General features: G+C 47.6%; 1 protein-coding gene across 1 annotated transcript in view; it reads right to left on the minus strand.

The window, feature by feature from the left end:
• Positions 1-20,009, minus strand: part of TPX2 (TPX2 microtubule nucleation factor) — a 43,060-nt gene extending 23,051 nt beyond the window's left edge. The window contains exons 1-7 of the mRNA XM_087928790.1: positions 19,877-20,009; positions 16,793-16,885; positions 15,870-16,003; positions 11,616-11,770; positions 8,717-8,888; positions 5,900-6,032; positions 4,747-4,963 (exon numbers count right to left, since the gene is read on the minus strand). Of these exons, the coding sequence (XP_087784916.1) occupies positions 4,747-4,963; positions 5,900-6,032; positions 8,717-8,888; positions 11,616-11,770; positions 15,870-16,003; positions 16,793-16,885; positions 19,877-19,956 (984 nt within the window). The 5' untranslated portion in view covers positions 19,957-20,009. The remainder of the gene's footprint in view (positions 1-4,746; positions 4,964-5,899; positions 6,033-8,716; positions 8,889-11,615; positions 11,771-15,869; positions 16,004-16,792; positions 16,886-19,876) is intronic.
• Between the last annotated feature and the right edge of the window lie 462 nt (positions 20,010-20,471).

A 20,471-nucleotide genomic window follows, 5' to 3' on the forward strand; every position in this document is an offset into this window, starting at 1 on the left:
TAAGTGTGAAAAATGGTCATAAGTCACATTTTTCAATGCTGTTGAACTTTTGAACAGTCACTAAATGAACTGTTATGAAGTCAAGGACTACCTGTAACCTACAACTTAACAACTGTCCGTTTGGTGACTGTTTGGGATTACAGCAGCACTCAAAATCATGATTTAGGACCATTTTTCACACTCAACAACCATTGCAGCATCCCCAGGGATGATAACAGATAATCAGAGTTGGAAGGGACCTTGTAGGTCATCTAGTCCAACCCTCCGCCCAAGCCAGGGAGACCCTACACAATATTTCTGACAAATGGCAGTCCAGTCTCACCTTGAAAGGTAAGCGTGGTCAAAATTCAGACACTCAACAATTGTCTCAAATTTATAAAGCGGTTGCAATGTCCCAGGGATCAATGTGATTTCGCATCCTCAACCTACAACAATCCATTTAGTGACCCTGCAAAGTTACTATGGCACTAGGAAAAAAGTGACTTACAACCATTTTCACCCTACACGACCGTTACTGGCATCCCCAGGGTCACGTGATTGACATTCAGAGGCTTGATAAGATGCTTGGCTCACATTATGACAGCCGGCGCGTGTTTCAGGGTCGCTTTGTGACCCTCATGCAAACCAGAGTTAACATCAGAAGCCAGAGTTCACTTTACTTGGCCGTGTGGCCAATTCAACAACAGCGGGATTCACTGGAACAAAAGGTGGCGAAAAGTCACGCAAATGAGCCAAACTTCTGCCAACTCGCGCGTCTCCAGCTGACCTCGGCGTCTCAAGGTTAGCAATGTAAATTTGAGGCTCGGCTTTGAAGGTGACAGCTGTTCAAAACAGCTCAAAGATCCATTTCAGGACTTTTTTTGAATTATTACCATCTGACAGATGGTACAGAATAATAAAAACAAGGACAAAACAGCTGAAAAACAGCTTCTATCCCAGGGCAGTAGCTCTTTTGAATTTCTACTGTATGGTGCAGTTATTGGTGCGGTGTTGTGGGTTTCTGTTCAAAGTATGGAGTGTGAAGGATGTGCGTTTGTGTTTATTTTCATGGTCATGATGTGCGCTGAAGATGGTGTTTGATTTCGTTGTATGAGGTGCAAGGACAATAAAGTGTTACCCTAAAAGAGGACTTGACCTGGAGATGCTCACATTGCAGCCCTGGTCAAAAGGGCCCAGCCGAGATGATACTATCTGAGACCTTTGAAGGTCAGACAAGGAAGAATGGATGGAAACTGAACAAGGAGAGATTTAACCTGGAAATAAGGAGGAATTCTGTGACAGTGAGAACCATCAACCCACGGAACAGAAGTTGCCTTCAGAGGTTGTGGGAGCTTCCTCACTGGAGGTTTTTCAAGAAGAGGCTGGACTGCCATCTGTCAGAAATGGTGTAGGGTCTCTCACTTGGGCAGGGGGTTGGATTAGATGACCTACAGGGTCCCTTCCAACTCCGATTATCTCTATTATCTGATGTGTATTATCTGTGTGGAAATGCAGGAATTATCACCAAGATTTTAGTACTGTCAAAGAAGATGGAGTTATTTTTTTTGATTTACTTGTATGTCAATGTTTCAAATTTCAATAAAGGTTTAAAATTAAAGCAAAAACAAAGACATCGACACAGGACGGTCTAATAAAAACCGTTTCAAGGATCCCTGGGCTTCAGGACCACGAGGGAGGCCCAAATTGGTCTTGCTCAGCAAAACACCCTGCCTCATTTTATGACCTTTCTCTTTTTGACACTATTGTCAAGTGAATCGCTGCAGAGGTGAAGTTGAGTCACAAGGTCGTTAAACGAAATCTGTCGTCCTGATTAGCTTTGCTCGTCGGAGGGTCGCCAAAGGGGGAAATCATGTGAGCCTCGGGGCACTGTGTCCGTCATAAGTAGGAGTCAGCGGCCAAGCGGCTGAATTTTGATCAGGTGACCCTGGGGATGCTGCAACGGTGGGTGTGTGTGGAAAAGAGTCATATACAGTTCCCCTTTTTTCAGGGCCGTTCGTGATGTCAAACGGTCAGTAAATGAATTGTTATAAGTCGAGGACTACCTGTCCAACGAAGACATCGATGCCACATTGGGAAGTGTCTAATAAAAACCAGTTCAAGTAGTCCTCGACTTACAACAACGACGGAGACCAACATTTCTATTGGCAAGTAAGACAGTTAAAGTGAGTTTTGCCCCCATTTTATGACCTTTCTTGCCATGGTTGTTAAAAGGATCGTTTCTGTTAATAAACCGAAACTGGCTTCTCCGATTTACCAGTCGGAAGGTTGCAAAAGGGGATCACTGCGACTGTCGTAAACGTGAGTCGGTTGCCAAGAGTCTGGGTTTGGATCACGTGACCAGGGAGAAGCTTGCAACGGTTGCAAATTTGGGTGGTGGTTGTGGAATAATAATTAAAGATTTCTGTTGCTATGTGAGAAATCGGCGGAGTGCGTTTTGCTCCGTTTTAACGACTTTTCTTGCCACGTTTATGAAGTGAATCGCTGCAGTTTGTTCAATTAGGAGCCCAGTCGAAGCGAATCCGGCTTCCCTATTTCTCAGAGTATATTCATCAGCTGGACTAGAGCCTGTTAACAAGATCAGCCAATGAATATGCACAGCCACTAAGTCAGTAACGATGAGGACTGTTTGGAAACTGAAACTACAAGTACCCTAGGCGTGGCTCTATATATTAAGCTCTGACGCTCTGTGGAGCTCTTGAGTCTGTCCGTTGAAAATGAATCTGCTTCTTTGCTGAAACTAAAGTGAAACTGGGAGTTCTCTCTTTCTCTCTTGCTACTGAAGTTACTTGCAACGTGTTTGCTCGGTGTTGGAGAAATCTACAACTGGTTTGTAAAATCTACTTATTACGTTGATAAAAGTGTTGAATGAAGCATCAGCCTGCAACTGGGTTTATTTTTCTGAACGCTGCAAAAACTCTGAATGCTATCGACTTTTTGCTTGTCAGAAAAAGGGATTGCTGTCAACTCATCAAAGATTCCTCTGCCTGTTTTAGTAGTTGCCATTTAAAAAAAAAATGTGGGGGCGAGGAAGGCTATCTGGACGAGCCGTGCAGCAGTTTGGAAGCGAAAGTCCATTCCAACTCTTTATCTTGAAAAGGTTGTAACTCAACTACCAGAGCTTTTGCCTGCAAATACTGTATATTTAATTGGAGAATGTGATTGATGACATCCAGCCCCTGAAGGTGCTCAATGGGAGAATCTGGTTTAGGAGACCCCCCTGGGGGGGGGAAACAGGGTCCCAGGGGACTGTAAATGACGTAGGCCAGAGTTGGCTTCATGCAGGGCAGGACCAGGATGTCACCTCTAATAAATCCTTTGAAGCTTTTCGAAGTTTGGCTCGAGGATCATGATTTCATTAGGGCGATCGCTGGAATCCTGACGCTCAAAACCAGGCCGAGCTTTGATGATACATCATGGCTGCTGTCTTGATTTTTTTTTTTTTTTTGACCTGTCCTGCAGGTGTCTTCTTCATCTTCTCCTCTGAGCTTGGAGAGCAGAAGGCCTTCTGGAGTACGTTCTGCTTTGGGCACTAGGACAGTTCCAGAGCGCAGGTTGGGGGTCTCTGGTCTCATGGAGCTGGATCAGAGTCCTCTTCGATTTTCACCACTAAGTTTGATCAATGGCGCTTCCGGCCTAGGATCAGCTTGTAAAACATTCCTATGACCATTTCCAAATGGCCACACGAAGGGGTGGGCTGGGTGGGAGAACCTTGAAGGAGCAGGCGGCAAATGAACATTACAAGCTTATCTCAGTGTTGCTTTATAAAGGTCAAGAAGTGAGAGGAGCGAATGTCAACTCATAAAACATTCCAATGCCTGTTTTAGTAGTTGCCATTAAAAAAAAAAAAAATGGGGGGGAAGAGGAAGGAAATCTGCAAGAGCAGAGCAGCAGTTGGGAAGCGGAAGTACATTCCAACTCTTATCTTTAAAAGGGTGTAACTAAAATGCCAGAGCTTTTGCCTGTGAATATATTGAATTGGAGAATGTGATTGATGACACCCAGCCCATGGGAGAGCTCAATGGGAGAATCTGGTTTATGAAACACCCGGGGGGGGGGGGAACAGGGTCCCAGGGGACTGGAAATGACATAGGCCAGAGTTGGCTTTATCCAGGGCAGGGCCAGGATGTCACCTCTAATGGATCCTTTGAAGTTTTTTGAAGATTGGCTCGAGAATCATGATTTCATTCGGGCGATGGCTGGAATCCTGACAATTACATGACCTCGGGACACTGCGACCATCATAAATACAAGTCAGTTTCTTTCAGCGTCTAAATTTTGATCCTGTGACCATGGGGAACGCTTACAACAGTCGTTAAGTGTGAATCATGGCCGTAAGTGCGTCTTTTTCCAGGCCACTGTAACCTCGAAAGGTCCTTAAATGAACGGCCGTAAAGTCAAGGAGGACCCGTTCGTGACACGGTTAAGTGAATCTGTTTCCCCCACACACACACTCAGTTTGCCGGCCAGAAGGTTGCCAAAGGGGATGGCGTGATCTGGGGACACTGTGACCGTCATAAATACGAGTCAAGTTGCTGAGCATCTGAATTTTGATCACCTGACCGTGGGGGATGCTGCAACGGTCATTAAGTGTGGAATAAAAGGACATGAGTCACTTCTTCCGCTGCTCGTTGTAGCTTCGGTCATGAAATGAACTGGGTTTAATTGTAAGTAGACAACTACCGGATTCCCACACGATTCAGGTGTCAAACCTTTCTGGGAAAGACGGGAACCCCACCCCACAATTACCACCACGTCTTCCAAGATCCGGGTCGGGCAGGGCCTCGAATGGAATTCGAAGGGCTCCTCTTCCTGGACCTTCTTGGTCTCCCGCTCCTGAATCCGCTTCTCGATTTCCAGGTTGAAGCCGATGGGCTTGGTCAGCTCTTTCGTGGGGGGCTTCTTGGGCAGGAGGGGGCCGCCCTCCAAGATGCGGTAGTTGAGCTCCTGAGCCTTGAACCGGTACCTGTTGGGGTCGAAAGGGGGAGCGGAGGGTGAGGTTCTCCAGGGTAAAGTCAGGTGCTCTTGTGGTTCTTGATTAACAGAGTGAGAAGGGACCTTGGAGGCCATCTAGTCCAACCCCCAACCCCCCCAATCCAAGCCGGAGACCTTACACCATTTCTGATAAATAGCAGAAACGTACATTACACAAAAAAGAGGTTGAGACTTTGGGAAAAGTTGCAGAGAAGAGCAACTAAGGCGATGAAAGGCCTGGAGACTAAAACACACGAAGAACAGCTGCAGGATTTGGGTTTGGCTAGTCTACAAAAGAAGAATGAAGGAGTGCTATGATAAGCAGGATGGCAATATTTGGGGGAATGCCATAAAGAAGAAGAGGGGAGCCAAGCTATTCTCCAAAGCCCCTGAGTGCAGGACAAGAAGCAACGGGTGGAAACTCATCAAGGAGAGAAGCAACCTTAGAGCTAAGGAGAAATTTCCTGACTGAACAATTAACCAGGGGAACAGCCTGCCACCAGAGATTGTGGGTATAAGGCCGTGTTGGCAAACCTATGGCACACCTGCCAGGAGTGGCACCCAGAACCATGTCCCGCTGGCATGCGAGAGGTTGCACGGAATAGCCCCATTGCGCATGTGTGCGCTGCTGCACCGACAGCTGATTGTCAGGTATCTGGCACGCATGCGCAGGGGGTGGGGGTATGTGTGCATGTGTGTGTGTGTGGGAGATGCACAGTGCGCATACAATTATCAGCACAGGAGCCGAAAAAGGTTAGCCACTCCTGGTGTAAGGTTTCCTGCTTGGGCACGGGGTTGGACTAGAAGACCTCCCAAGTCCCTTCCAGCCTTATTCTGATTTGAATGTTTTTGTTCCCCAGATGGGAGTCCACTGGACTTAAGATTTACTCAATAATTTAAAAAAAAAAGAAAAGAAAAACCAACTCACTGTTGGAGCTTTGCGATTTCCTCGTTTTCCAGCTCAGCCGCGCTCTTGCAGGTGGGGGGTCTCAAGCGGCGCTTGGTTTCCAGGCAGGGAGTTTTGGGGTTGGTCAGTTGGGGTTTTAAAGGCCTGCTTGGACCTGTGCCAAAGAAAGGCCAGAGAGAAAAGCACGGGGGAGGGGGGAGAAGATCAGCGTTGCGACTTTTACACAGGCACGTTGGGGAAGGAAATGGATTCACATCGATCGATTGGCTTAGGGATTCACTTTATTCCACACACACAAAGATTGTGCCCCAAATGTGAGAATGAATTTAAGACGGAGGGAATTAGACACAAGTGAAGGTTAAAGGCTGGCAAATCTCAACCCAATTGCCAGTTTTACCGTCGCCTGGTCATTGGCCCAAAGTCACCTAGTTGGTTTCATTAAGGGGACTAGAACTCACCGACTCCTGGTGATTGGCCCAAAGTCACCCAGTTGGCTTTCATGCTTAAGGCAGGCCCAAAGTCATCCAGCCGGCTTTCATGCCTAAGGCAGGCCTAGAATTCCCAGTTTCCTGGTGATTGGTCAAAAATCACCTAGCTGTCATGCCTAAGGTGGGACTAGAACTCACTGTCTCCTGGTAGTGGGCCAAAGTCACCCAGATGGTTCTCATGCTAAGGCAGGTGATTGGCCCAAGTCATCCAGCTGGCTTTCATGTCTAAGAGCAGGACTAGAACTCACAGTCTCCTGGTGATTGGCACCAAAGCTTTTTCACCCAGCTGAACTCCTAGTCTCCTGGTGATTGGCCCAGTCACCCAAGGCGGGACTAGAACTCACCGTCTCCTGGGGATTGGCCCAAAGTCACCCAGTTGGCTTTCATGCCTAAGGCGGGACTAGAACTCACCATCTCCTGGTGATTGGCCCAAAGTCACCCAGCTGGCTTTCATGCCTAGAGCAGGACTAGAACTCACCGTCTCCTGGTGATTGGCCCAAAGTCACCCAGCTGGCTTTCATGCCTAAGGCGGGACTAGAACTCACCATCTCCTGGTGATTGGCCCAAAGTCACCCAGCTGGCTTTCATGCCTAGAGCAGGACTAGAACTCACCATCTCCTAGTGACTGGCCCAGAGTTGCCCATCTGGCTTTCATGCCTAAGGCTGGACTAGAACTCTCCATCTCCCACTCTAGCCTGTCACTTTAGCCACCAGACCAAACGGGCAATAGGTTCACTTAACCATCACTAAAAAAAACTTTGTCAAATCAGGTGCAGTGATAGGATGACCAAAATTGTGGGCTCAATTAGTCATTAAGTCATCATTAAGATCACATAAAATGCAATGAATGTGTTTCAAGTACACTTGATGCCCTCTCAACTTAAGGGGAAACCCCCTTCCCCACAATTCACAGCTGGCCTTTGGAGGAAAAACACACCCCTCCCTCCAATACAAAGATTTATGGTCTTTTAAAAATGTATGGTCCTTTAGTGCTTTCTGCTAAGCCAGGGGTCTCCTAACTCAGCAACTTTAAGACTTGTGGACTTCAACTCCCAGAATTCTCCCCAGCCAGCCAACCATGAATTCTGGGAGTTGAAGTCCACAAAGTTGCCGAGTTTGGAGATCATCAAGACAGCACAAGCGTGGCTGGCTGAGGAATTCTGGGAGTTGAAATCCACAAGCCTTAAAGTTTCCAGGTTTGGAGACCTCCTGTGTTAATCCTCCTCGTTCCCCATTTCAAGACGCCCTGCCAACAAACCCAACTATCCCAGCCCTTTCGCCCACGCCCAAAAGGGAAGGGGAGCTGAGCCGGGCACGGGTTCAATACTCAGAGCAAACGCTTCCCCAAATCATTCAGAACCCTTCACCCGGATTGACGGAGCAAGCTGCCATTGGCCGGAGTCACGTTAACAGCCCGTGACAGAGACCGTAGAAACGAGACCTCCTTAGCAGAGGTGGTACTCAGCTGGCTCGGACCCGTTCTGGCGTACCGGTGGTGGAAATTTTGACCACTTTGGAGAACCGGCAAACACCACCTCTGACTGGCCATGCCCACCCGCCCCCGCCGTTAGATCTCCTATATTCTCTTATATTTTAGTGTTGTGGTTTGCCGGTAGCCGGTGCATAAGGCAGCGGAATCGGACAGTGGGGAAGAATGGGGACCAGTCCTGGAGTCTGGAGAGGACTTGGTCCTGCATCCGAAACAGAGATGGGGCCAGGACCATCTGGGAGTGGGGTGCTGCCTCCGGAGCCTTTAGAGTCTGGCAGCAGCGAGGCAGAGGAACAAGGGGAGCCTGTTCTCAGTCCGTGTGTGCGCAGAGGTGCTAGAAGGCTGAGAGAGGATTGCCCCTCCCATAAGAGATAAAGGTCAGGCAAAGGTGGAGAAACCTTTGCAGGAAGCATAGTCGTTCATCCGGTTCTGAGTCCTCCTTGAAGCTCTGTGTACTTCGGTTAGTTTTTTCTTGTACTTTGGTTGGTTTCTTTTCTAGTTAATTGGATACTTCTGTTTCTGGCAGCATTCCACAGAACCGAAAGGTGCGTGCTTATCTTGGGGAACTGTCTAAGATGAGTTCAGGCTGGGAATGAAAACAATTCCCAGCATTGCAGTAAAATAGGTTTTGCTTTTTAAAACAAGTTTGAGAATTAACTACAACGGACGAAGCCCGGGTCGGAACATTTGGCTCAGCTGATTCGCACGGCAGAGCGCATTGCTGTGCCTCAGCTGAGCTAAAAAAAACAAAACAGCTCAGCTCACCAGCGTTCGGTCTTTTCGAGCCCTGCACGCGCATAGAACCGCTCAAAGAACTGGTAGGAAGAAATTTGGAAACCTACCACTGCTCCTTAGCCTTACCTTCTTCCTCCTTCCGGTTCCGCAGGTGGTACCTCTGAGGGGTGCGTTTCTGGAAGTTTTCCACCTGTTGGGCCAGCGGGATGTATTCGGTGGAGGCCTCATCCAGTTTCCGTTTTTTCCCACAGGAGAGGTTGAACGGCTTCGGGACGGTGGGTCCCTTGCTCGCCCGGGACTGCAAAAGGAATATTGCATCATTCAAATGGGTTTTCCCCATCGGAAACCAAAGCAGGCACTCACCCGTTTCCATTCGATCAGCCTGTCAATCTTCCCACTTTTTCCAGCTCGCCGCAAGTGAAATTTAAGCCGGCTGTGTAACTCCAGAGAAGGCCGAAAAATGACCAGGGGACGAGGGGTGGGAATGGGAGGGCGAGGGGGATGAGGAGACAAATCCGTGAAAAAGCTGCCTATTCTTTTAAGAATGCATGAAGGCTATTCGGTTGCCATTTGGTCATGGGTTGTTGTTTTTTTAATTATTATTAACAACATAAAACTGCAGAAAAAACAATTACTACCAACCTACCTTCCATGGAGGACCTGTATCCTGCATGAGTCAAAAAGAGGGCTGTGAAAATATCTACAGACCCCTCACATCCTGGACATAAACTGTTTCAACTCCTTCCCTCAAAACGCCGCTTTGGAGCACAGCACACCAGAACAACTGGACACAAGGACAGTTTTTCCCAGAAAGCCATCACTCTGCTGAACAAATAACTCCCTCAACCCTGTTCAACTATTACAAAGTCTGCACTACTATTATGAATTTTCTCATCACTCCTTATCGCCCATCCCCTCCCACTTGTGACTGTATGGCTGTAACTTTGTCGCTTGTATCCTTACGATTTATATTGTTTCCTAGTATGATTTGATTGCTTATTGTGCCCTGTGACTATTATTAAGTGTGGTACCTGATTATTCTTGACAAATGTGTCTTTTCTTTTTATGTACACTTGCACCAAGACAAATTCCTTGTGTGTCCAACCACACTTGGCCAATAAAAGAATTCTATTCTATTCTATTCTATTCTATTCTATTCTATTCTATTCTATTCTAATCCTAATCTATTCTATTCTAATCCCAATCTATTCTATTCTCTATGCGCTATTCTATTTCTATTCTATTCTTATTGTGCCCCATGACTATTATTAAATGTTGCACCTTGACTCTTGATGAATGTAACTATTCTATTCTATGCGATGCTATGCTATTCCATATTCTATTCCATTTTCTATTCTATTCTTATTGTACCCAATGGCTATTATTAAGTGTTGTACCTTATGATTCTTGACTCTTGACGAATGTCTCTTTTCTTTTATGTACACTGAGAGCATCTGCACCAAGACAAATTCCTTGTGTGTCCAGTCACACTTGGCCAATAAAGAATTCTATTCTATTCTATTCTATTCTATTCTATTCTAATTGTACCCTATGACTATTATTAAGTATTGTACCTGATGATTCTTGACTCTTGACGAATGTCTCTTTTATGTACACTGAGAGCATTTGCACCAAAGACAAATTCCTTGTGTGTCCAGTCACCCTTGGCCAATAAAGAATTCTATTCTATTTTTTAAAAATTCCTCTTTTCAACACGGGGAAGGGACATTAGAGGCTTTAACTCGAGACGACAATTGAGCCCCAAAATTTAGGTGGCTAAATTAGATAGTTGTTAAGTGAATTTTGCCCCAATCTCTCTTGCCGTTGTTAAGTGAATCACTGGAGTCATTAAATTAGCAACACGGTTAAGTGAATCTAGCTTCCCCATTGACTTTGCTCATCAAAATGCCCCAGAAGGGGATCGCATCCCTCCCATCATAACTGTGAGTCACTTGCCAAGCATCCGACTGGAAATCACGTGACCCTGGGGATGTTGCAACGATCATTAAGTGTGAAAAATGGTCATAAGTCACATTTTTTCAATGCTGTTGAACTTTTGAACAGTCACTAAATGAACTGTTGTAAGTCAAGGACTACCTGTAACCTACAACTTAACAACTGTCCGTTTGGTGACTGTTTGGGATTACAGCAGCACTCAAAATCATGATTTAGGACCATTTTTCACACTCAACAACCATTGCAGCATCCCCAGGGATGATAACAGATAATCAGAGTTGGAAGGGACCTTGTAGGTCATCTAGTCCAACCCTCCGCCCAAACGGGAGACCCTACACAATATTTCTGACAAATGGCAGTCCAGTCTCACCTTGAAAGGGTAACGTGATCAAAATTCAGACACTCAGCAATTGTCTCAAATTTATGACGGTTGCAATGTCCCAGGGATCAATGTGATTTCGCATCCTCAACCTACAACAGTCCATTTAGTGACCCTGCAAAGTTACTATGGCACTAGGAAAAAGTGACTTACAACCATTTTTCACCCTTACGACCGTTGCAACATCCCCAGGGTCACGTGATTGACATTCAGAGGCTTGATAAGATGCTTGGCTCACATTTATGACAGCCGCCGTGTTTCAGGGTCCGCTTTTGTGACCCTCATGCAAACCAAGTTAACGGGGGAAGCCAGGTTCACTTTAACGGCCGTGTGGCCAATTCAACAACAGCGGGGATTCACTGAACAAAAGGTGGCGAGAAAAGTCAACAAATGAGCCAAAACTCGCCAACTCGGCGTCTCAAGTTAGCAATGTAAATTTAGGGCTCGGCTGCGGTCGTAAGCTGAGGACTATTAGCACGGTGACTTGGCTGACAACTGTGGCACAAAAGGTTGTAAAATGGAGCCGAACGCTGAGAACGAACCTCTCCCCGGGGCTCAATTGTGGTTATAAGTTGAAGACATCCTGCAAAGAGCCCCAAATCCTGGCTTGCTACCCCAACCCTTTCCTGCCCTTCGTCACCTCTGACCAAGTGGCCCTCCAACCCATCCTCCCCAGCCGCAGGTCCTCACCGGAGACGGTGGGTGTTTTCTTAGAGCGGCTTTGAAATCCACCTCCTTATATTCCGTGGCCGGCTGGCTTTCACCGTGCTGCTTGAGCCGCTCGTCGGTACAGAAGTGGAAATCCATCGGCTTGGTAATGTGGCTGCTCATCTTCATGGGTTGCCCTGACCAGGAAAAAAAAGAGGGAGATCGGACAAGTCAGCCAGGCCGCAATTCAAAGGCAAATGAGGTTCTTGGTGGCCCTGTCAGCTTGGCTCTTTCTCTTCCAGACCTTTCGTGACCCAGCTAGGGTGCATGATCAGTGCTGGAAAAGAGGGAGGTTTGAGGAGCAAGAGGAGGAGGGGAACAAATGTAGGGTCTTTGGGGGTCTAACAGAATAATAGAGTTGGAAGGGATCTAGTAGGTCATCTAGTGCAACCCCCCGCCCAAGCAAGAGACCTTGCAGTCCAATCTCTTCTTGGGCAGTCCAATTTCTTCTTGAAAGCCTCCAGGGATGAAGCTCCCACAACTTCTGAATAACAATAATAGAATTGGAAGGGACCTTGTAGGTCATCTAGTCCAACCCCCCACCCAAGCAGGAGACCTTCTCTTCCGTAGACTAGCCAGGCCCAGTTCCTGCAACCGTTCATCGTATGATTTAGTCTCCAGGGCTGCTTTGATAATCTTAGATAGATTCAGATTAACAGAGTTGGAAGGGACCTTGTAGGTCATCTAGTCCAACCCTCCACCCACCCAAGCGGGAGGCCCTGCACCATTTCTGACAGATGGCAGTCCAATCTCTTCTTGAAAGCCTCCAGGGGTGAAGCTCCCACAACTTCCGAGGGCAACTTCTGTTCCACTGGTTGATGGTTCTCGCTGTCAGAAAGTTTCTCCTTGTTTCCAGGTTGGATCTCTCCTTGAGTCAGTTTCCATCCATTATTCCTTGTCTGGCCTTCAAAGATGCCTTGGAGAATAGCTTGACCCCCTCCTCCTCCTCTCTGGGGCAGCCCCTCAAATATTGGAAGACCTCTATCCTGTCTCCCCTGGTCCTTCTCTTCCCTAGACTAGCCAGGCCCAGTTCCTGCAACCGTTCATCATATGTTTTAGTCTCCGGGGCTGCTTTGATAATCTTAGATAGATTCAGATTAACAGAGTTGTAGGTCATCTAATCCAACCCTCTGCCGCCCAAGCAGGAGACCCTACACCAGGGGTGGGCAACTATGGCCCTTTTATGAATTATGGACTTCAACTCCCAGAATTCCTGAGCAAGCCATGCTAGCTCAGGAATTTTGGGAGTTGAAGTCCACAAGTCATAAAGGGGCCATAGTTGCCTACCTCAGCCCTATACTATTTCTGACAAATGGCTGTCCAATCTCTCCTTGAAAGCCTCCAGGGATGAAGCTCCCACAACTTCCGAGGGCAACTTCTATTCCGTAGGTTGATTGTTCTCACTGTCAGAAAGTTTCTCCTTATTTCCAGGTTGAATCTCTCCTGGATCAGTTTCCATCCATTATTCCTTGTCTGGCCTTCAAAGGTGCTTTGGGAAATAGCTTGACCCCCTCCTCCTGTCTGTGGCAGCCCCTCAAATACTGGAAGATGCTCTCCTGTCTCCCCTGGTCCTTCTCTTCCCTTGACTAGCCAGGCCCAGTTCCTGGAACCGTTCATCATATGTTTTAGTCTCCAGGGCTGCTTTGATAATCTTAGATAGATTCAGATTAACAGAGTTGTAGGTCATCTAGTCCAACCCACCGCCTAAGCAGGAGACCCTGCACCATTTCTGACAAATGGCAGCCTAGTCTCTTCTTGAAAGCCTCCAGTGATGAAGCTCCCACAACTTCCGAAGGCAACTTCTATTCCATAGGTTGATTGTTCTCCCTGTCAGAAAGTTTCTCCTTATTTGTAGGTTGAATCTCTCCTTGTTCAGTTTCCATCCATTATCCCTTGTCTGGCCTTCAAGGGTGCCTTGGAAGATAGCTTGACTCCCTTCCTCCTCTCTGGGGCAGCCCCTCAAATATTGGAAGATGCTCTCCTGTCTCCCCTGGTCCTTCTCTTCCCTAGACTAGACACACCCAGTTCCTGCAACTATTCTTCATATGTTTTAGCCTCCGCTCCCCTAATAGTCTTTGCTGCTGTTCTCTCTACGCTCTTTTCTAGAAAGATTTTCTTCCAGACATTTCATGACCCAGGTAGGGAGCGCTAGAATGGAGGGAGGCTCGAGGAGGAGGAAGAATTGGGGGGGGGTGGGGGGGGGAGAGAGAGAGAGAAAGAACCGTAGGGTCCTTGGGAGTTTTCTTCCAGGCCTATTAGAAGGTACGAAGCATCATCGGTGCTCTCTGAGCTTGGTTGTTTTCTTGCCGGCATTTCATTACCCAACTAGGGAACTTCATCAGTGCTAGAAGGAATTGCACATCAACAGAGAGCAAACCCTATTCCCTTCTCGCACTAAAGGCATTGCCTAGTCGGGAAACAAAACTTCTACAAGACGTCGAACAAGCTCAGAGATCACCGAGGTCCCCTCCTATCTGCAAGCCCCGTTTCCTTCTAATACTGACGTTAACTAGTTTGGTCATGAGATGCCTGCAAGAAAGCCACCAAAAGAATAATACCACAGTCCGCTCCTCCTCCTTCCCTCCACAAATCCCCCTTTCCTTTCGAGCATTGATGATACGAACTAGCTGGGTAACGAAATGTCTGCAAGCAAACAACTAAACCCCAGAGAGCGCCAAGGGCCCCTCTGCTCAACCCCAAGCTGCAAATATTCTACTTTCATCGGCGACGGCTGACTCTCATCCAAAGCAGAAGAAAGAACTGGACAAAACTCTTCTCCAAAGCACCTGAACATAGGACAAGAATCCATGGGTGGAAACTGAACAAAGAGAGAAGCAACTTAGAACTAGGGAGGGATTTTCCTGGCAGTGAGAACAACTAACCAAGGACCAAGCAGTTCAACAGAGCTACAGATAGTCTCTTCTACTACCGTGTTTCCCTGAAAATAAGACCCTGTCTTATATATTTTTTCCGCCAAAAAAGGCACCAGGTCTTATTTTCGGGGACGTCATCCACTGACGTTAGTGCATTTGTGTGCATCGCCCCCCGGCCTCCTTTTCACAGTGAGAGGCCTTCAGGAACTTTTTATTCTGCGGCCAGCAAGTCTTTCCTGAAGGCCTCTGCAGGTGATAACGGAGCTCTGGATCGATCCAGAGCTTTGTTCTCAGCTCCAGAGGGCCTTCAGGAAAGCCTGGCCAGCCTTGCCGGTTGCAGGAGAAATGGGCCCGCAAGGCAGGTGTCGGGGAGTGCGAGGCCTGGCTACACCTGTCCAAAGGTAAGTAGGAGGGCAGCTCTACTCCCTCCATCCCTACCCTAGCTTAATTTTTATCCGTACACTCTGGAGTGGGTGGGATCTGAATTAGGGCTTATTTTGGGGGGTAGAGCTTATATTGGGTGCACATGTAAAAATCAAGTTAGGACTTACTTTTTTTTTTTAATTCATCAACTTTACTGAATGCAAAAAATTAAAATATACAAAAAACAAAGATTCATACAGATAAACGTTACCATAATCTCTGTGGTAAAACTAATTAAACTTTTCTTTAATACATTTGACAATGAGTTAAATATTTCCAAAATTATATTACGTGGCAGTTATTTTTTACTTCCTATGGGTTCTCTGTTATTTATGTTCTATCAAACATAATGTTCTGTTGTTAATAGTTGTTGTTGGGTTATACTTATTCATTTTTACCAATGAATTCTTTCTATTGATTGTTTAAAGTACGAGAGTCTAAGACTGACATTAATGATTCCTGTTTGTTACTGTATGTATCGTAATCTGTTTCATAAATTTATTTTCCCCCCTTAATCCCCCTTTTCGTTTTTTTTTTTTTACGTTCTGGCCAATTATACCACTTATTCCAGGTCAAGTAAAATTCCGCCTCCTCTTTTCCTTTTAATTTTAGTGTGAGTTTTTCCATTTCTGCACATTCACAAGTTTTTTTGAATAATAAATTGTGTTGGTGCTATATTAGGCGATTTCCAAAATTGAGCCAGTGAGATACGTGCCACTGTTAGGGTGTGGATAATCAAATACTTTACCTTGGAGGGATAACCTTCCTTAATGATACCCAGAAGATGCAATCTTGGTTCCCACTCCAATCCACCCTAGGACTTACTTTCAAGGTAAGGTTATATTTTCGGAGAAACAGGGTAGAACATCTTAACTAAACCGGAATGGAAGCGTCTTAACTCTCAGAGGAAACAGGTCTCTCAACCCCACCAAGGTCTCACCTGGTCCAGCAATGGCCACTTTGAGAGATTCCTCGTTCTTCCTCCGCAGTTCTGCCACTTCCTGTTGTAATTGTTGCATTTTCTCCAGTTCCAGTTCCTCAGTGGACTTCCCTTTAGTGGAGGGACCTCTCGCCCTGGACACGACAAAGACAGTGGTGACTTTAAAGGAAGGAGCTGCCTAGAGCGAGCAGGTAGTTCAAGAACACCTCCTGTTAACAGGAGACCCACAAGAGGGGTGTCCTCTTCCTCCACCCATAGCTGTCAGGGGAATTCTGGGAACTGAAGTCCATCCACACGGGCTGAAAGTTGATGAAGTTGAGAGACATCCTCCACTTACGACCACAACTCAGCCCAACAATCCTGTTGCTAAGGGAAATGTTTGTTAAGGGACCCATTTTCCGACTTTTCTTGACATCGTTATTAAGCGAATCGCTTCCAATTATTCAATTCGTGACCAGGTTGTTGAGTGAATCCGGCTTCCCCATTGACTTGGCTGGTCAGGTGGTCGCAAAAGGCGATCGTGTGACCCCCTGGGACCGTCATAAATACGAGTTGCCCAGCGTCTGAATTTTGGTCACACAACCGTTGGAGATCCTACAACGGTCGGAGGTGTGAAAAAAAAATTGGGCAGGAGCCACTTTTGTCAGTGCCAATGCCGCTTTGAACGTCCACTTAAGCGAACTGTCGTAAGTCGAGGACTATCTGCACAGCTTTTGGAATGGATTTTACAAACTGGTTGGTCTCTCGGCTTCTTCCTGTCTTCCCAGCAGGCGACGAGCCATTTAAATTGCAACTGACCTCCCGTGTTATGTGCCCCAATGTGCATGCACCCACATACACCCAGATCCTGGGGAGAAGAAAGAGGAGGAGGAGGAGGAGAAAGGAGGGAAAAAGAAAAGGCACCTCTAAAGCTGGTCACCTACTTGTGGGCACCGGGTGTGACAGGGTCTTGTGCGTTCTCTGGCAAGATGTTTACGTTCAGATCAATTTGCCCCAGGTGTTCCTGATGGTTAGATCTGGGTTTTGGGGAGAGAGAAAGAGAAGGGTAGAAGGTGCGCGGAGAGAAAGAAAGGAAGGAAGGAAAGAAAGGGAAGGAGAAATGGGCCAAGGACAGGCCCTTCGACTCCCCACCGTGTTCCTCTCAACGACAAGGTGAGCCCGTGGGATGCGGAACCCTAAAAAAAACACCAGCACCTGGAAGGGATCCTGAAGAGCAGCCTTACCTGACCACTTCGTGAGGCCTAGACGGCTTGGCGTGCCTGGCGGAGCTAGAGAGGGAACAGGGAACGCGCTGTCATCGTTTGCACTAACGCAGGGCCCCCGTTTTGCACGGACATGGTGTGCCCGAGGGACAAAGCCAGGGCACATTCTCTAGGGGAGAGCCAAGCTCTGGTGGGAACGGAAAGGTCTGCGAGGAAGCATCTGAGCTCAGACAAGCCCACCGTCCTCATCTTCCACCTCCTCCTGCTCGCAAACCCCGCTCCCTCCTAGCACTGATCATGCCACCTCGATGGGTCATGCAACGTCTGCAAGAAAACTTCCAAGCTCAGAGAGCACCAAGGACCCCCCCGCCCCCAGTCCTCCCTCTTCCTTCTCCTCTACTCTTTTCCTTCTTCTCCACTCGGCACGCCCTCCTCCCTCCTAGCACTGATGATGCCACCTAGGTGGGTCATGAAACTGCAAGAAAATAAACCAAGCTCAGAAACCAAGCACCAAGGACCTCACGGTCTTCCTCCTCTTCCTCTTTTCCTTCCTCCTCCACTCTGCACACCCTCCCCACTCCCTCCTAGCACTGATGATATTCTCCAGTTGGGTCATGGAAACGTCTGCAATAAATATCCAAATTCAGAGACCACCAAGGATCTCATAGTCCTCATCTTCTACCTCCTCCTCCTCCTCCTTGCAAACCTCTCCTCCCTGATGATGTTATCTACAGTAATTTGGGTCATGAAATATTTGCAAGAAAACCACCAAGCTCAGAGAGCACCAAGGTTCCCACAGTCCTCCTCCTCCTCCATACACCCCACTCCCTTTTAGCACTGATGATGTTCCCTAGTTGGTCATGAAATGTTTGCAACAAATCCACCAAGCTAGAGAACACCAAGACCCCACAGTGCACTTCCTCCTCCTCCTCCTCCTCCTCCTCCTCCTCTCCACAATCTTCCCCTTCTAGCACTGCTGATGTTCCCTAGTTGGGTCAGGAAACATTTGAGCTTGGAGACCACATTTCAATGCTGAGCTACCCAGATGCTCTGAAGCCTAACTCTTATCAGACAGAGCAACCCAGCACACAAGGTAGTCCTCCACTTATGACAACAACTGGAAGCAGAACCTCCATGGCTAAGCATGGGGGTTACTAAGTGAGCCTTGCTCAATTTTAGGTCTTTTGCCACTGTTTAAGAGAATCACTGCAGCGATTAAGTCAATGTGCACGGCCATTATACAAATCCAGCTTCGTCTTTTGATTATCCTTGCTGGAAGCGGCTGGGAAGGCTGCGAACGGCAATCCCAGGACCCCGGAAGCCTCACAAATCCGTGGCGACTGCCAAGTGTCCGAACGTGGATCACGTGGCCATGGCAATGCCACAGCATTTAAAAGTGCCAGGACTGGTCCTAACACTGTAGTCTCCTGGCCAAGTGTACCCTCCCCATGCACTAAATAAATAAATTTAAAAAAACACACAAATGAAGTTGCTGGACTTTTTTTTTTAAAAAAAGCAAAATACAAAACCTCACTTCCCCCACAGCCTCTACCAGGTTTCATCCTACTAAAGGGTAAAGCAAAACTCAGATTAATATCGACAACAGTAGATCCTACGAGTCTTTTTGGAAGGAGAATAAGAATCCAGATTTGTTTTTATCTTTCTTAACAATAAGAAAGAAGAAAAATTCTGGATAGTGGACGTGGTGGTATCTGGAGTGCCTTTTTCTTGGTACAGACAATCCGGGTTGTTTAATGAGGGCTTGTTAATGAGGGCTACCTGTAGCTGCCCCTTAAGAGTCACCGATCACCTGCTCAGGCCGGTTAGGTTCATCTCCTTCTTGGGAGTCACCACAACCCTCCTTGCTTCCATTTGGGGGCTGCAAGGTGGGTTTGACCTAAATCTGACCCCTAAGGGGCCCCATCCCAGGAGGAGGAGGAGGAGGAGGAGGAGGAGGAGGAGGAGGAGGAGAGGTAAAGGCAGTCCGACTGCACCCGGCTCAACGGCATTGCAGGAGCCCTGGTGGCCTGCTGTAGTGAGAACGTAGGATTGCAGGCTCACTTACCTACCATCACCTATTCTATATCCGGTGGCACAATGGTTAGAATGCAATGCTCCAGGCTAACTCCCTGCTAGGAGTTTGATCCTGACCAAGGATGAAAGGTCAACTCAACCTGCCCTCCTTCCGAGGTGGGTAAAATGAGGGGCAAGAGGCTGACTCTGTGAACCGCTTAGAGAGAGCTGTAAAAGCACTGCGAAGCGGGATATAAGTCTTAAGTGCTATTGCTACCTTCCCGCCTTCCACATTACTTTCCTGCCTTCCTTCTTTCTAAAGGTTGACTCCGGCTTCCGTCCTTCCAAGGTCAGTAAAATGAGGAGCCAGATTGTTGGGGGCAAGAGGCTGACTCTGTAAACCTCTTAGAGAGGACTGTGAAGCAGTATATAAGTCTAAGTGCTATTGCTATCTCTGTATCACCTCTCTCTCTCACACACACACATCTATATCTACCAAACACACATCTGTATGTATCCACATCTGTATCTATCCAACCCACCCATTTATCTATCCTCACTTATTCTATATCTCTTCAGGCAATGGTTAGAATGCAGGATTGCAGGAAAATTCTGACCAGCTCAAGGCCAACTCAGCCTTCCCTCCTTCCGAGGTCGGTCTAAAACAAGGAGCCAGATTGGTCGGGGGCCAGAGGCTACAAACGCCGCCATTGTAAACTGCCTAGAGAGGGCTGTAAAGCACCGTGGCGCGGTTATCTAAGTTGAAGTGCCGGTGTTCTCCCAGAGACCTACATTTTCTGTTTCTTTCCAGGAGGGGGTTCGTCTTTGCTGGCCAAGGCGGTGGCAACCTTCTCTGCATAGCTTTTGGCCATGAGCCGACGCTGGGCACTCTTTCGCTGGGCCGAAAGCTTCTTGGCCACCCTAAAGGGGGAAAGAAAAAAAGAGTCCTTGAGCAAAAGAGAGAGGGAAGGAGGGGGGAGAGAGCGTTGCGGCCCGCCCGTGGCCAGCAAAGCTGGCGGCAGACTCGGACAGCGAGGAGATTGGGGAGGAACCTGGGCCAGTCCTGGAGTTTGGGGAAGGCTCTGCGTCGGAGGCAGAGATGGGGCCAGTGCCACCCGGCGGTTACCAGCTGCCTTCGGAGTCTGAGATCAGTGGGACAGAAGAACAGCTGGAGCCTGTTCCAATGTGCTCATGCACAGAGCTGCCAGACGAAGGGAACAGCTGAGGAACAAGGGTCGACTCGGGAGTAAAGGCTCAGTTGGATGGTGAATGGCTCCTCCCATAGGGAATAAGGAGAGGAAAAAGGGGAGTGGGATTTGCAGGAGACAATTAGTTCATTTCATTACGGTACAGATCTGCTCCCGATTCCTTGCCAAGTCATTGCTGC

Source organism: Pseudonaja textilis, chromosome 3 (genome assembly GCF_049901715.1).
Source record: "Pseudonaja textilis isolate UNSWEBS1 chromosome 3, rPseTex1.2, whole genome shotgun sequence".
In the NCBI taxonomy this organism is placed as follows: Eukaryota; Metazoa; Chordata; class Lepidosauria; order Squamata; family Elapidae; genus Pseudonaja; species Pseudonaja textilis.